Genomic DNA, 13,126 nt, shown 5'->3' with positions numbered 1-13,126 from the left:
TGTAAGAGGTCATTTTAAGGGCCAATTCCGGAAGACCGTCACTCCCCGTACTTAGCTTGCGCTACCCTGAGCGAGCAGCTTGTTTACTTGGGCTGGGGTAAATGATTGTAAGCGGAGAATACCCTTAAGAGGACTTGTGGTCCGTCACGACTTAGCCGGACCTTGTGCTGAGGTTGTCGAACGATGCCTGAGGTTCTTGTTGCGACTTTGATCGGCCAGTAACTTAGTCGATAGTTCGCAGAGCAAATTCATGTGCATGTGTACTGAATGACTTAGGAATGGCTTTACAACCGCTGGCGGACCAGTTAGTCTCTCTGGCTCTTTTGTGAACCGTGAATATTTCTCCACAGATCTGATGTTATGCCATTCTCTTTCTTGTTTCACTGCTCATGTTTGTTTTAATCTTTCAGTCAACTCAACACCCGGATCAACACCTGGATCAACAACAGGATCAACACGTGAATCCTGCACGACAACTAGCGGTATGTACAATCTCAAATGAGTTGAGGAAATCAAGTTGTAGAAGTAGCACTCTATTATTTTAAAACATCTTGGAGGAAACAAAAGCCGTAGTATTGAAATGAAAACAAGTATTGAAAATCAACTATTCAATGCTTTAAGGGAAAGACACAAACAGGAAAAGTCTGAAGCCAAAATTGACTGCCACCAGACAAGGGGACCACCAAGATTCGAACCATGAATCTTCGCTTGAAGCCAGTGATGCTCTAACCACTGAGCTAAGATGTAGACGTCATCAGAACAGAGACCGTTGACCACTTTCTTCAGACTACGTAACTCACACTTCCTGTGAATCCTAACTGGCGGGTGGGACACTGTAACTTGGGACTCCCCGCGTCTTTACAGCCTCTTTTACGGGCAAAATAAACACAATGAATATTTTTCCCAAGTGTTCCAAAAATTTCAACTCAAAGTTCAAGAAAGAAAGAAAAAAGAAAAAAACATGCAAAAAAAACAGCATCATAATGTATACACCTACTTAACCCTTTGTGAGTCCACTGGTTTCGGAGAAAATGACCAAATTTTCCATTCCGACAATAATCCCCTGTAACTCCACAGTTTTTGAGAATATGTAATTAGAAGTTGTGTTTTTCTGAATGGAATCGTTCGGCTGAATCCAAAAAACTATGTTAGAATGTTGCCATGGTTACCAATGTTGCCATATTAGGCACATATTGTCATAATCAAGTGTATAGCCGCGTTATTTACAGAGCGCACCATAGGAAGGAAATGAAACCATACTTTTATGTACAAATATACAGTAGACAAGATAGAAACTCACAGCACTGAGATAAGATATCCTTCACGGGAAGTGGCGTGCATGGTAAGCGGCGTAGCAGTCGTGGTCGCTCGTGATGTGGAGGTGAACATCGCACGTAGTGCAGTAGGTTACACACTGGTGCTGCTTGTTACCCACTTCTGTGCAGTTTCTGCAGTTCTTCCTTTTCCTCACTCCAGGTATGTGAAGCTGAGCAACAGGAACCTGGACATCCTGCGGAACAGGCACTGGGCGATACGAGCGCTTCGGTGGCGGTGCATGCTCATCAATCGATGACAGCTGCCGGATGAGGTTACAGCGGAAATCCGAGTGCTGCAAGTTGCATCGTCGACTTATCACCCCTGGATGCTGGCTCTGCCACAAGTGAAAGAGGCGGTATGCATTGACAGCGCACACGTCGACCATATCCAAGAAGAGACTCTTCCAGTATTTCTTCGTTTTGCGAAGCACACGGTGCGTTTCGATCAGCTGATCGAACGTGTCGACTCCACCCATGCTGCTGTTGTAGTCTCTGATGCACATTGGCCTCTGCACTTCCATTTGCTGGTGTGCACCATCAATCTTGACATTTCTTGTTACTGTGTCATGCTCATGGCCCTGATGTATGTTGCTGTACATTGACACACACCGCTTGTCCTTCCATTGCTGGTACAGGTGATCTCCGTTGCGAACATAGCGTGTTGCACCTCGCTCTGCATGTTTCTCGAACTGTTTCATGTCGGTCCGCAATACGGCTGGAAATCCAGTGCGGTTCGCGCGGACGGTGCCAACCAACGATATTTGCTTGGTACGAAGAGATGTGGCCAGGGTTTCGGAAGTGTAAAAATTGTCCGTGTAGATCACACTTCCGGCGCGCACGTCACTGACCAGCCGCATCACCACAGCATGAGTCAGGCCATTTTCACCTCCAGGTTGCTGGCCTGTGTAAACTTCAAAGTTTACAACAATGGAGCTTTGGGCGTCGCAGGCAGCGAAGACCTTGAAGCCCCATTTGACGGGCTTTTTGGGCATATACTGCGTAAAAGGAGCGCGTCCCTTGCACTTGACCATGCGCTCGTCAACACTAACGCACTTGCCAGGGATGAACAAACGCTTGCAGGCCGCCTGCAGATGGTCGTGAAGGTATCGCACCTTACGAAGTCGATCATTTATATCCTCTGCCCTGAAGTCCACAATCTTGATGAAGCACATCAGCGCTAAGTACCTCCGGTAGGTTCGAATCATGCAGCGTGCATAGTTTCCGTTGTACAACGACGTAACGCGCCAGTAGTCCCTCGTCGCAGGCAGAGGATGAAATCCCTGGAAGAAGAGAAATGCAAGGAGGCCGTAAAACTCATTACGGTTGGTCTCCTTCCACACACCATCCGTCTGGTACGTCTTTTTTTCAGCGATATGCTCGTGCGCATACAAATTTGTAAACTTGACAATTGAATCCACAACTTCGTCCGGGAAATATAGTTTGAAGAAATCAAGTTCACATGTTGGAGCGAAATTATCAGGTAGGTTCAAACCAGTGCCAGTTATGTTGAACTCAGGTGTATTGGTTTGCAGCTGGTCAACATCATCATAGCCACTACAATTTTCGTACTGTATACCACGTCCTCGTCCTTGCCCTCTTGCAGCTCCGCGTCCTCGCCCTCTTGCAGCTCCACGTCCTCGCCCTGTCGCAACTCAATGTCCTCGCCCTGTCGCAGCTCCACGTCCTCGCCCTCTTCCACGCGCGGGGACACCTACTGCTTGGCCTCTGCCTCGTCCAGGGCCACGTCCACGAGCAGCGACGGGAACAGGAATAGCGATATCGTCAGCCGAATCGGATCCTATTTGCTCCAAGTCGGAAAAGAGATCGTCATTCAGGCGATCTTCCTCGTCAGACGAAATAAAATCGTTGTCCGAGTCGCCTACCTCGTCGCCTGAAGAGCAAGCGATATCCTCTACTGGGAGATCTGCTTGGTCCGCGTCTTGTATTAGGCGAAGCGCCTCGTCTGCATCCATCGCTGGATAAGTCCAAATTCTAATTTTGACATAATTGCAAAGGCTCTTTCAAAGCGTGCTATCAAAAAAAATTTAGTGGCGACCTACATCATGTTTAGTACCTACGTCACGGAAATTTTCTCAGGTACGCGGTGGTGAAGTCTCGGCGCGATGCGGTAAACCAGTCAAGCGCGACGATCAAAAATGTGACGCGCATTTGAAACGAGCGAAATCGCTCGTTGAGCGCACAAAGGGTTAAGTAAACAGAAGCAAGTTCAACTTCAAGTCAATATTCCACTCACTGATACCGCTCGTGCACGCTAAGCCCTTACCTGGGCCTCTACCACTGCCACCGCAGCAGAGGTATCACCCACAGCCACGGAAGACTGGCTAGAGAGCCTTCTGCACCCTGGGAGGCACATGATGCAGGACTGCAAGAAGGAAAAAGCGATCCTGCACCTGATTAAAGCCATCACATGAGAGTACTGCTCCCTCTTTTCGTCGCCAACAGAGAGGCCACTCGTTTGTAGAGGGCCGTTGCTGCCTTGCCCATGCCTCCGCTCGCAGACATCACAGCCGGGACAAAAGCGGCATACTCCACTTGTCTCACTCTATTTTCGTAGTGCCTTCTTTTCTCTCGTTCGTGTCGATGATACAGAGTAGTACGTGGTGCACACTGATTTGAGCGAGCATAAGGATTAAAAACCCGGACATCAATACGGGTTCGCTCAAATCGACTGCCCCACAACCACGGCTCCCCGCGTCTTAGTTTGTACGTGAAGTGTGTGGGTTACAATGAATTATTGTTCGGCCATAACAAACGAATAGTTTATTATAATGTAAAATTATTATGTAGGTAGAATGAATAGTTTTTTTGCAGCAACTGTAAAATACTGATAAAACAGGTGAAACTCGATCCAAGCACCTTTCAAAATTAGTTTGTATTTTCAAGTTTCTCAGAGGCTTTAGCTCTCAGGCACCTGTATCTCGCTGGAGGTAGCGGCACATAAGTCGGTCGACGCACCCTTACAGTAAGTACACTTCTGCGCCATGCGCCCGAGTCCAAACCAAACTGTCCAGTCGATCCACGGACCGCCAGGGCTGTTTTTCTTTATCAAGTCCTGGAAACAACACATCCGGACTTGGCACAACAGGCGCGAGGTGTTTCTGACGCAGAATATCACCAACCCCGCAATCAGTGCCGCCCACTGGCAAAGAACTGCTCTTTCCCGCAATAGCTGTGTAACAGCATGAATGCGAGTGCTGAATAACAGCTGTTACGTGCCAGCTTACTCTTACTAGGCTACGGTCTGTTAGCCCGATGTGCACCTGCAATTCATCTATACAATAGCATTATTGTTCTAAGAACAGTGTCGAATCTACCAACTCTGTCCTTCTGTGTGCGCTGAACGGTTACAAACTGAGTATATGAACGGCTGCTGTAACTCTGCCCTGGTCCCTACGTTTACCAAACTGGCGTGGTCGATCATCATCAAAGCAATCCCCTATGACCAGACCTACCCGTACACCCAGGTTGGATAGTGTCGCTCTCGTCGAGGAGCTCAGTAAGATTTCCACCTTTCCATAACCCAAGACGACGCGCCAAGTGTTTGGCGCACTTCTTGGCTGCAGTGGCACGCCCCACGCGTTGTAGTAATAAAGAGGGTAGCTTGAAGACTCTATACAAGGAAGCACTATCCACACTCTGAGATATATTGGTTTTTCGTAGTTCTATAGCGAGCACCGAACAAAAGTATTGCCGGAGGCCCCATTGCGCAGAACAAAAAGATTTTGTTGCCATCAAGTAACCTTGTAAAAGGTACATATGACAGTATCGCATAGTAGGCCTGGAGGGTATGCCTTCCTTTGAGGGCATTGAGACAGGTGCATTATCCGACCCATTAGTAGGGCCTTCACTATGCGGTCAGTCAACACAATGAGGCAGCCTGGAACATTTCACATCAGGCAAGCGCCCATCCATAGCCATTTTTGTAGGGTTCTCAGAAATCTGTCAACATTCTGGGGAAACCGATCATAATAATTGATTATAATCTTCATTATTGGCCATGGGCCACCGTAGAAATATAGAACAATGTAATAATAGGTTCCGCAGAAAGGCGTGTATGCATTGTCATTTGGCCAGGTGTGTTTCCAACAGTTCCATACAATTTGCGTGAAAAATATGAATACAGCACGTTCAGATTTTCCATTCAGTTCTCATGACATTATTTTTTTCTTCCAAAGCTGTGCATTGTGATGGAAAGCCATAAAAAATAAAAACAACTCTGTTCAGGTATCCAAAAAATTGAGTTTAAAACGCATGCACTATGTCTGTAGATGTTAGAACGTACAATGTGCTGTGTTCTCTCACCTACAGAAGAAAATCAAACCCAGACGTTATACACACTTGGCAGTGTGATCGGCGGTGTTGTCGGCGGGATCTTTTTCGGGGTAATAGCGACGATGGTGGTGGCCACAATAACAAATCGGAAGAAACAAAGCAAACTGATTCAGCCTGAAGTTCCGAGTCAGACACAAAATGCAGCCTATGAAAACGCTGATGTTGCGGAGAGTTCCCTTACCAAAAGTGATGCTTATGGTGTCGTAGAATCCGCCCCGCAACCACAGTATGAATTTGTTTGCCCGCAGTAACTCACTGATTGGGTGCATTTCATCATTTTCTGTAATTTGGTTTGCTTCTCTGTGTTCTTTGCCTATTGTTTTTCCTCAGCACAATTCATCTCAGTATAAATTCTTGCATTTTTACCCCGTTGCATCGATTTTCCTAATACGTTTTTTGACAATTCCTCAGTTTGGTGTTTAGTTTTTAATAGTTTTATTCCAAGAAATACGTGGCTGGGGCAGCCAATGACCACTTTTCGTGGCGATTGCAGGTTATTTTATAGCCAACCACAGCGTACTCTCCATCGCATCCTCTATTCTCATTCTATCTTTGGATTATGTTGCTCTCCTATCGTGGTCCCAGGGAATTCAGGGATTGACTTAAGGGCCGTCGCTCTTTTTCTTGCTGCTCAAAAGAGTTCATTTCAAAATCGATTCCTTTAACTCACGTTGTCCTCAGCGCAGCAAACAACTCATCTATAGGTAGGCTAATCACACACTTCAACAACTTCCCCCAAGCAAAACTTGCCATTAATCTCGTTAATCTTTTTTCCAGGGTTATTGGAGGCACTTAATATGTAGATTGTTTTCCATCAAGTAACTTGTAATGTTGTTTCTTCTTTTCTAATATTCTCTGACCTACTCCATATGCATACACACACTTCACCTCGTCCTTTCTTCTCAATTCCTATTCCGCGATTATTTCTCACTTTTCTCCTATAAAACTGGTGCATGTTTCTTTACGTTTTCAAGATGTGTTTTTCCAAGTACATGTAGGTTGCTAAATAAATATCAAACTCCATTGGAAAAAGAATATGATTGATGCATAGGGCTTTTGGGATTGCAATAAACAGAACCAGCTGAAGCCTCATTTCACGAAGGGTTTTATTGAGATGATGTCACGAACATATTCTAGAGAAAGTGGTGATGGACACAGAAATAAAACGAATGTGATGGGAATGTAATGTGAAGAACAATAATAGGAACGATGAGAAATATCTTACCGTTCTCACGCGATCGTTAGCCCTCTCTTGAATAGTGCCCCCAGAGCTTGTAACCATGAGCAAGTGCACGTTTGATGTTCGTTTGCTGTTGTTCTTGTCCTTACCATTGTACTGGTGGTTTCAGGATCAAGATGACAGTTCTTGTTGCCGTTCCTGTTGAGTCGGGATAGTGTATAGTGAACGTTTGGCTTTGTTGTTCTTTTCTGCCTTTGTTTTTATGCTGGATGACCTACATTTACCAGCATTGAAAAGTGCCCTCTCTTGTAGTACCCTCTCCCAAGTTAAATAGTGCCCCATCTGTATCTAACTGCAAAGTGTGCCACAGGGTCACTAATCACAGTTCTTGTTGTCAGTCCTAGATAGTCGGGATAGTGTAAAGTAAACTTCAGGCTCTTTTTTCTGTGTTTGTTTTTTATGCTGTATGACCTACATTAACCAGCATTGAAAATGCTCTCTCTTGAATTGTGCCCTCTCTCGAATAGTGCCCTCTCTCGAATAGTGCCCTATCTTGAATAGTGCCCTTTCTTGAATAGTGCCGTCCCTTAAATAGCGCCCTCTCTTGAATAGTGCCCTCTTTTAGAGCCCCACCTGTGATGCACATTGAATAAATTCTGCCCAATGGGTATTAATCAGGCGGGTACGGTACATATCGCGTGTAAAGTATAAGTTCTTCGAGACAGGAAACTTAAGAAAGAAATAAGAACTACAAATCTCAAGCTATGGGCGACACCGTGCTCGGGGTCTCGCCCATCTGAACCTGTTAGAAACTATTTAAATGGTATTAGTATTATTCTTTTATTCCACGATGGCGTGCCGCCAATACGGACGATTGATAAATGCGATAGAACTGGTATTAGCCAGAAACAGCGAGATGGAAATTCACCAGGGAGGCAAAAAGCAATGGATGGTACCCAGGTACCGTTGCGTAAAAAAGCAAGATGTAATATCTCTCAAGTTGTTGACTAACACCCCTGACCCGACTACTTAATATCACGGTGGCATGGTGAATGATTAAAACACAACACCAAAAAATGAAAACATTTGTATGCAGAAAGGAAAAGGACATATGACCAGCGCTCTGCGAAAACCGACCTTAGGTGCTATTTTGGCGAAATTGAGTTTGTGCTGGATTGTTGACCCATGACCCTTTCTTCAACTTCTGGTGAAGTTTTAGGTGGATTGCATACATATTCGGTTAGATACAATGACAATTTCTTTGCACTTTTCCTACAATATTTTGAGGACAAGTAGCAAAAAATCCTGGATTTTATGCTACATTTTGGAGCCAATGCTGTGAGAATTCAAGCAGCATGATTGCAACCAAACTTTGCAGAATAAATCTGTATGTCATAATCTTCAAAAGGAAAGGTTTATGATGGCATTAGATCTTCCTGTTGTGGAGATAGACACATTCTTTCTCTCTTCTGTGGATGGTGTTGCTCACGAATCTGCTGGAAGAGGTATTTGGCTCTGTATGAGGATATGCCAGCCAGAGTGATGGGTAGAGGCAGGTGCAAAGCAGTGAAGAAGCTCGGATCAATGCCAGGTTAAAGGATATTGATAGTTTTATCTGGTACTGGTAGTAGAACATCTACTGTAGTTATGTCTACATCTGCCGCACACATTGTTTCATAATCGGTGATATCATGGCAGTCTCTTTTCCAAATCTTGCCAAACGTACTGTATGCAGCTTTGCCACCAGGCTTTGTGAACGCCTGGTGAACAAGCTTCTTCGTAGTGATACTGGGCAAATACATGTAGGTTGGTACTGGCTTGTTGTGCCCATGTGGATCTGCAGTTTAAGGGAAGCCATGAGCTATAGCATAATGCTCTATAAAGTATAACATGCTTCAGCTCCACAACATCTTCCACAGGCAGTGCATTCCAGAGTTCATTCAATTCCTGTGTTGGGCTGATTTCACTGACTTGCGCTGACAGCAGCCTGCACAGATTTCAGCACCCAGGGCTTGATCCTGGGCTGGAGGCATACACAAAGACTTCCTGACAAGCATGTACATGACTTCCACACCAGCCACTGACTGAAGTCTTCAGTAGTTCAGAGTAGTATTGTTGAGCCCCATCTATCACATCTCCCAGCATGCTGGACGCGCTGGGTAGCCTCACCACGTCTCCTGAGCACGTCTAGCTTTCCGCCTAAACACAAGCAGCGCTCTGACTTGGTCAGGACGTGCGCTGTGTGCGCTGTAAATGTAAAGCAAGGTTCCAAGTGTCACGCTCTTCAAACAGCACCAGTGCGGAACAACTACAGCCCTTGTCAAACTTGTCGCGCGCCTCCTGGATTGTAGACAGTACTTGAACCGATTTTTCTTGGTCTGCACTCTGTTTATTGCCGGCATTGAGGGGCTGGGCTGGTGGCAAAACTGACGCCTGTTCGAAATTCTCCTCCGCATGGCCGTCCAGCTCGATCAGCGTTGCGTCCTGCTATTCCACATGCAACTCTCCTTGGCACTGCTGTTATCAGAACTGCGATTGGACCAGGCCAAAAATGACTATTCATCGTAAAGGAGTTCGGATGAAACCTCTGGGAGAAGCCCACAGCAATTATTTGAGCTAGCGACTGTCTTCTGCTTCGTTCCGCCATGACTCTCACCTTGTGATCTTCAAAAATCGACAGACCGTGACGTTTTGTTCTTTTTCTCGAAAAAATTACGAAGCACCTAAGGTCGGTTTTCGCAGAGCGCGGGTCATATGGAAACGAGTTATGAGTAAATCTCCACCACGGTAACTAGATACTATATATAGTCAGAAAGTGAAACAACTAGGCAAAAAACTGGCAGAGTACTGAGACATTCGACGTCCTGACACCAAGCTTCAACATCGGAGCACTATGGAGGTTGCGTCGCTGCTTGACTCATCAGAGCCGAATTCTCTACTTTAAAGCGACCATCATGTCAGACCTGATGCACGGATCCAATGCGTTTCCCCCGCTTCTTACTGCCAACCAATTGGATCGGCTACAAGTCATGCAAAATCGGGGCGGCAAGGGCGGTTTTCGGACTCTCCTATCACACCTCCGCGAACCCTCCTACTGAAATTGGACACCTACAGAGTATCCGAGATATTCAGACAGAAGTTCATCGTTCTTGTCTGGACGTCTCGGAATGGGCAAGCAAGCTCCGATCTGCAAGCCCTCCCAGTTCCTTTGTCAGCTGGCCCAACTAGGTTGCACTCCACCATGGGTCTGCGCCAACCACCAGTTTGCACCTGGTTCGGCAAAGGTCGACTCGCGTTCTGGGGCGCCCAGCTGTGGAACACCTTGCCAATCCATATACGTGCCATCTTCACGCTCCGCAAGTTCCGCGCCAGCAAGATCTCGCACACCCTTAGTACCTAGAGTACCAAACGTCTTGTTTGATGATCCGCTGGCTTAGTATTTCTCCACCTCTATCCTTATTACATCCCTCCCCAATTTTATTAATTACTGCTTTCTATCTGCACTCGCCACCTTTTCAATGTACAGATCTGCCCGTTTGGTTTGAGAATTAAAATAAACATAACAACAACACATCTCCCTAGCGCTAACCGACAGCCTTCCAACTAGGAAGGTTCAAGGTTATGGAAAGACCAAAGAGGGGAAGGCAAGCGCAACGAAAACGAGCACAAGCTACAGTCCCAACGGAACAAAGATGGTCTATTGTTATCGGACGATGAAAAGACCAGTAGGATATTTGACAAAGTGGTCTAACTACAAGTCGAAGCAGCAAAGCAGCACACCACCCAACTTGAGTGGGTCATATTATATCAAAGATAAGTAAAAAAAGGGGAGCTTGGCGAAAACGAATTGTACAAGCCGAAAGCCAAACTCCTACACTACTCCTCATGCATGAAATTGTGATGGACTAGTTGACTACAAAACAAGATTTCAGTTTTGTGCCTAGTTGTTGCACTTTCTGACTGTATATAGTATCTAGTTACAGTGGTGGAAAGTTAATCTTAACTCGTTTCCATATGTTCTTTTCCTTTCTACTTTTATTATTGGCTCAATACCGGAGTTTCAAATTGCACACCTGATGAGCCGTCATGAACCATACAGCGAAACTTACGTCGTGTGATGCTTTATAACGGTCTGTTTTGAAATTTGTTAATCAGGACAACGATGCTTCCTGAAGAGCGTTGTACGAAGGCTAGTTCGATGAATTCTTATATTGCTCATCGCTCCTATCATTGTTAAACAGAAAAGGTCGTATGCGCTACGAATAACGAGAACTTATGACTGGCTTTTCTTATTTTTTTTTGAAAGAACACAAAGCCGGCTCGAGACAAAAAAAAGAGCAAGAAAGATAACAAAGTTGCATGCAGGGAGAACGAAGAAATGACTAGAACACAGAAGTTGAGGGTTGACAGAACTAACAACAGTTAAAATAAATTAATAAAAAATCATTTTTAAATTTACTATTGAGTCGGGGCTGATTAATAGTATCTACTAGCTCAGCTGTGTAGGTGGGGCGTTGTGGAATCCTCCGACCAAAGGTCTCCGTATAATGGCTCTCCAGGCGCACCAGGGGGGGGGGGATTAAAAAAAGAAAGAAAGAAAGAAGAATGAGTTAGGCCATCAGGCAATATGCTAGTCTGTAGTGTGCATGTCGCCAGCAGTGCCACAAGTTTGCACCAGGAGGTACTTGTACACTGCTACTTTGAAGCGTTGCAGCGCTGCCTTGGATGGAGGAGCTTCCCTCATCCAGGCCAGTGTGGTTGGCTTTCATCTGTTGCTTCTGCCAATCCATGGTATAGTTCACCTGAAAATATAAACCCACGGAGATTTGTAGCAATGAGCTTTCGCCAATGTAATTTGTGTCTAATTGCATCTGTACAGACTTGAGTATTATGCTCCCTAGCGTCAGCAATGTCGTCAGGTTGAGCACTCTTACCTTAGCGCGAACCCTTGCCGCTCGCCTTGTGCAACGCTCACTGCTCTTGGAGCATTTCGAGCACTCTTGACGGGGTTTGCAGCTCTTTATAAAAATGCTTTGCTTTGCGGAAACGTATTTCATTGCGAAGAGCTGCGCTTCGGTCCTCTGAGCTGTGCTGATGTGCTCTAACAGAGCGAAACAGTTGCTGTCCACAGACTTGAGTATTATGCTCCCTAGCGTCAGCAATGTCGTCAGGTTGAGCACTCTTACCTTAGCGCGAACCCTTGCCGCTCGCCTTGTGCAACGCTCACTGCTCTTGGGGCATTTCGAGCACTCTTGACGGGGTTTGCAGCTCTTTATAAAAATGCTTTGCTTTGCGGAAACGTATTTCCTTGGGAAGAGCTGCGCTTCGGTCCTCTGAGCTGTGCTGATGAGCTCTAACAAAGCGAAACAGTTGCTGTCCACAGACTTTATTATTATGCTCCCTAGCGTCAGCACTGTCGTCAGGTTGAGCACTCTTACCTTAGGAGCCCTTGCCGCTCGCCCTGTGCAACGCTCACTGCTCTTGGAGCATTTCGAGCACTCTTGGCGGGGTTTGCAGCTCTCTATAAAAATGCTTTGCTTTACGGAAACGTATTTCATTGCGAAGAGCTGCGCTTCGGTCCTCTGAGCTGTGCTGATGAGCTCTAACAGAACGAAACAGATGCTGTCCACAGATTTGAGTATTATGCTCCCTAGCGTCAGCAATGTCGTCAGGTTGAGCACTCTTACCTTAGCGCGAATCCTTGCCGCTCGCCTTGTGCAGCGCTCACTGCTCTTTGAGCATTTCGAGCACTCTTGGCGGGGTTTGCAGCTCTTTATAAAAATGCTTTGCTTTACGGAAACGTATTTCATTGCGAAGAGCTGCGCTTCGGTCCTCTCAGCTGTGCTGATGAGCTCTAACAGAGCGAAACAGTTGTTGTCCACAGACTTGAGTAATTGCATCTGTATATAATTCAATAACAATTCGGTGGGGAACAGGAGAGTAGATCTTCCTGTTGTTAATCTCACATGTCAACGTACATTTCAGTGCAACAGCAGCACACTACAACAAAATTATTTTTGACGAAGTATACAAGCCAGTGTCCTGACTATATTTTCGCGCCAGGGAGCAGTATTTATTTTGATGAAAAATACATTCTCCAATGCAACATCGAGGACAGTATTACAATATTAGCACGTACTGGTTTTCAAATTCAGATGGCTTCGATCCAGCCGGCTGATGGATCGTGTCTAAATAGCCGCGCAGTGCAATACAAATGTAGAGTGCGTGCTGGTTTCTGCAGCTTTCTTCGAACTGTCAGGTCCAAGTAATGCAGCCA

General features: G+C 45.8%; 1 protein-coding gene across 1 annotated transcript in view; it reads right to left on the bottom strand.

Annotated features, from left to right (window-relative positions):
* The window catches only part of LOC135811928 (piggyBac transposable element-derived protein 4-like), a 29,878-nt gene extending 26,390 nt beyond the window's left edge, over window positions 1-3,488 (bottom strand). The window contains exon 1 of the mRNA XM_065325194.1: window positions 1,301-3,488. Coding sequence (XP_065181266.1) covers window positions 1,322-2,521 — 1,200 coding nt within the window. The 5' untranslated portion in view covers window positions 2,522-3,488 and the 3' untranslated portion in view covers window positions 1,301-1,321. The remainder of the gene's footprint in view (window positions 1-1,300) is intronic.
* Between the last annotated feature and the right edge of the window lie 9,638 nt (window positions 3,489-13,126).

The sequence above is a fragment of the Sycon ciliatum genome, chromosome 3, assembly GCF_964019385.1.
Source record: "Sycon ciliatum chromosome 3, ocSycCili1.1, whole genome shotgun sequence".
NCBI classification, from domain to species: Eukaryota; Metazoa; Porifera; class Calcarea; order Leucosolenida; family Sycettidae; genus Sycon; species Sycon ciliatum.
The sequence above is the reverse complement of the archived record's forward strand: the minus strand, read 5'-3'. Positions and strand labels throughout refer to the sequence as shown.